Source organism: Urtica dioica, chromosome 12, assembly GCF_054948205.1.
Source record: "Urtica dioica subsp. dioica isolate 48M chromosome 12, U.dioica_male_clone48M_v1_H2, whole genome shotgun sequence".
Taxonomy (NCBI): domain Eukaryota; kingdom Viridiplantae; phylum Streptophyta; class Magnoliopsida; order Rosales; family Urticaceae; genus Urtica; species Urtica dioica.
Window position 1 is genome coordinate 3,986,429 of NC_142767.1, and position 2,915 is coordinate 3,989,343.

The 2,915-nt window shown below is 44.9% G+C and overlaps 1 protein-coding gene across 1 annotated transcript; it reads right to left on the reverse strand.

Moving 5' to 3' along the window:
- Positions 1–1,983: 1,983 nt before the first annotated feature.
- Positions 1,984–2,607, reverse strand: LOC149378694 (uncharacterized). Its single transcript, XM_089603828.1, has one exon. It carries the CDS (start codon positions 2,605–2,607, stop codon positions 1,984–1,986), a length of 624 nt encoding a protein of 207 aa, XP_089459954.1.
- Between the last annotated feature and the right edge of the window lie 308 nt (positions 2,608–2,915).

Here is a 2,915-nt window from a genome sequence, read left to right on the forward strand (position 1 = left end):
GTGATAGGAAGAACAAACTACTAGCTCTGTCTCAAGGTACTTATATAGATAAGGTACTTTCTCGCTTCTCGATGCAAAATGCCCATTGGGTGTTGTTGCCAATTTGTTCAGGAAAGTTCATGTCGAAAGAGCAGTGTCCTAAGACACCGCAAGAAGTGGAGGATATGAGTCGAGTTCCATATGCCTCAGCAGTTGGGAGTCTGATGTATGCCATGTTATGTACTAGACCCGACATATGCTATGCAGTGGGAGTTGTTAGTAGATACCAGTCAAACCTTGGTCAAGAACACTGGGTAGCTGTTAAGCATACCTAAAATATCTTAAGAGAACTAGAGACATGATGCTTGTATACACAAGTAATGACTTGGTGATACAAGGATACACTGACTCTAATTTTCAGGCAGACCGTGACATGTTGAAGTCAACGTCTGGGTCAGTGTTCACTCTCAATGGAGGAGCGATTGTCTGGAGAAGCGTTAAGCAATCTAGTATCGCAGACTCTACTATGGAAGCTAAATATATTGCAGCTTCCGAGGCAGCCAAAGAGGCTGTTTGGCTTAAGAATTTATTAGCCGAACTGGAGGTAGTTCCCAACATGAACGAGCCTGTGCAACTCCACTGTGATAATACTGGAGCCATCGCAAACTCGAAAGAACCTCGCAGCCATAAGAGAGGAAAGCACATAGAGCGAAAATACCACCTTATAAGAGAAATAGTTCGAAGAGGAGACGTGGCAGTCGTGAAGATCTCGACGTTAGACAACATCGTGGATCCAATGACAAAGGGACTATCTGAACATGTGTTCGTGAAACACGTGGGAGGAATGAGCCTTAGATACCTGCCATATCTTCTCTAGGTCAAAGTGGGAGATTGTCAGGAATTCTTGCCCACGAGAAGATACTTATGTGTATTTTAGTTGAAATTATTAATAAAATAAAGTTTGACATTTATTATCTATTTGAATTGAAAGAGTTATTTCTCATTTAATGAGATTTATTAAACATTAATTATTCCATAGCCTCCGTATCTAACTGAGTCACGTGCTGGGTACCTGAGTTCGGGCGGTGTCCTAAAACATGGTCGATGACTGATATACGCCTCGAAAACTATATCTAAAGTCATATATGTGGAACACATAGGTGAAGGCTGATCACTATGTGGGAGCATTCTACACTTGTGGTAAGTATACGACTTGTACAGGTCTTGGTGTAGATGTGTCGTTTAAGGACCGTTACGACACACTAACCGAGGCCACTATGATGGTCACAGTGAGACTTGATCTAAATCCTGAAGTGATCATGGACACTGGGTTATGTTACTAAGCTCTTTGACTCATTCGCTAAAAGGCTATTCACGCTAATCACAGCTTATGTCTTGGGAGTTTTCTCAGAGCATAATTCGAGTGGGAAATGATTTACAGATACGGAATCCAGCCTTTCTGAAAGAATGTTAATGTTCTCTCACCTAAGGGTTGATTCTAGAACCGATAGATTGCGCGCACTTTCGAAGTAAGTAACGTTCGAAAGAATTTTTCGCTACGGAAGCAACAATGCTTAGGGCTGATATGTATCAAGGGAAGTATAACGGAATAAATTGACTTCTCTCGATACGGGTTGAACCTGGAGGATCTTGATCCCGAACTGACTATATCAGTACGCAATTGGTTTAGGAGTGTTCTGTAGCTTAACCGAAAATCAATGTAAGTATTCGTTTACTCTTATATCGGTTGCTTGACATATATGCTCTCGTATAAAATTAATTAACGTAAATCTAGATCTTGTCATATAATCAATGAATTAATTAGCTCATGATTAGCGTAATTAATTATTTTTCCGCATTAATATGGTTATATGGAGGAATCATCCCCAACATAAACTTGTCGCGAGCTAACGCGATGATCCTTTCAGACGGGGCGTTCAGCGGGGTAAAGTTCGAGTGGTCTGGAAATTTTTCCACCAACAAACGCTTCGAGTCTGTATGGCGTCATCCGGAGGTGTCTCTACGCGCCGTTTTCCCTTTCCAATCGTCGGCGATTCCTTGTTCGCTTGTCCTTTGGATCTGGACAAATTCTTCCAGAGTGATGTATTTTCTGACCCGGGCCGTGAGCTCAGTCATTGTCTTTGACTCTTTCTTGATCAATGAGTTAAGGAAGTCGCCGAGTATGAGGCCATCGAGAATGGCCGAGATGGCGTCGCCGTCTTCAAACTTGTCAACTTTGTTTGATTCCTCTTTGAAATGTGACAAGTATTCGCGCAGAGATTCGCTTCTCCTCTGCCTGACTGTCCGGAGGTGGTTTTTTCCCAGTTTTCTCTCTCTAGAACCGCTGAAGCGGACGAGAAAGTTCTGTTGCAGCTCCTCGAAAGATCGAATGGTCTCGGGCCTTAGCTTGAGGAACCATTGGTAAGCGGGGCCGATCAGAGTGAGGCAGAACGCCTGGCACATGATTGCTGGTGATTGTCTTCCCACTCTCATCCACATCTGGTACTGTTGGATGTGGCAGAGGGGGTTGGTCTTTCCATCGTAAGGGAGGATGCGTGGCAGAAGGAAGTCGCGTGCGAAATCCTCTGCGAGTATATTCGCGGTGAATGGTGATGCAACGTCTTCCATCATATTGCGGACGTCGGGCGTCAAGGTTTAGGCCGCTCTGATACTACGTACTTCGTCCCTCAACTTTTGGAAGAGGGTCATCACATCTGTGTTGTCAGTGGGGGTTGTCGCGGGGGCAAGTCTTGTCGTCCGTCTTCTCTCGTTAGACGCTTGATTGCGAGGTGTGATGTGTGATGGAGTCGGGTCGTCCGGAGTTGGACCCGTTCCCGCTCGAGGGTTTGCTGGTTCGAGAGGGGATGGATTTCGTGGAATCTCCCATCGGGCGTTGAGTCGTTGCGTTCGATCCTCGTCATGGCGGGTCGTGGGTC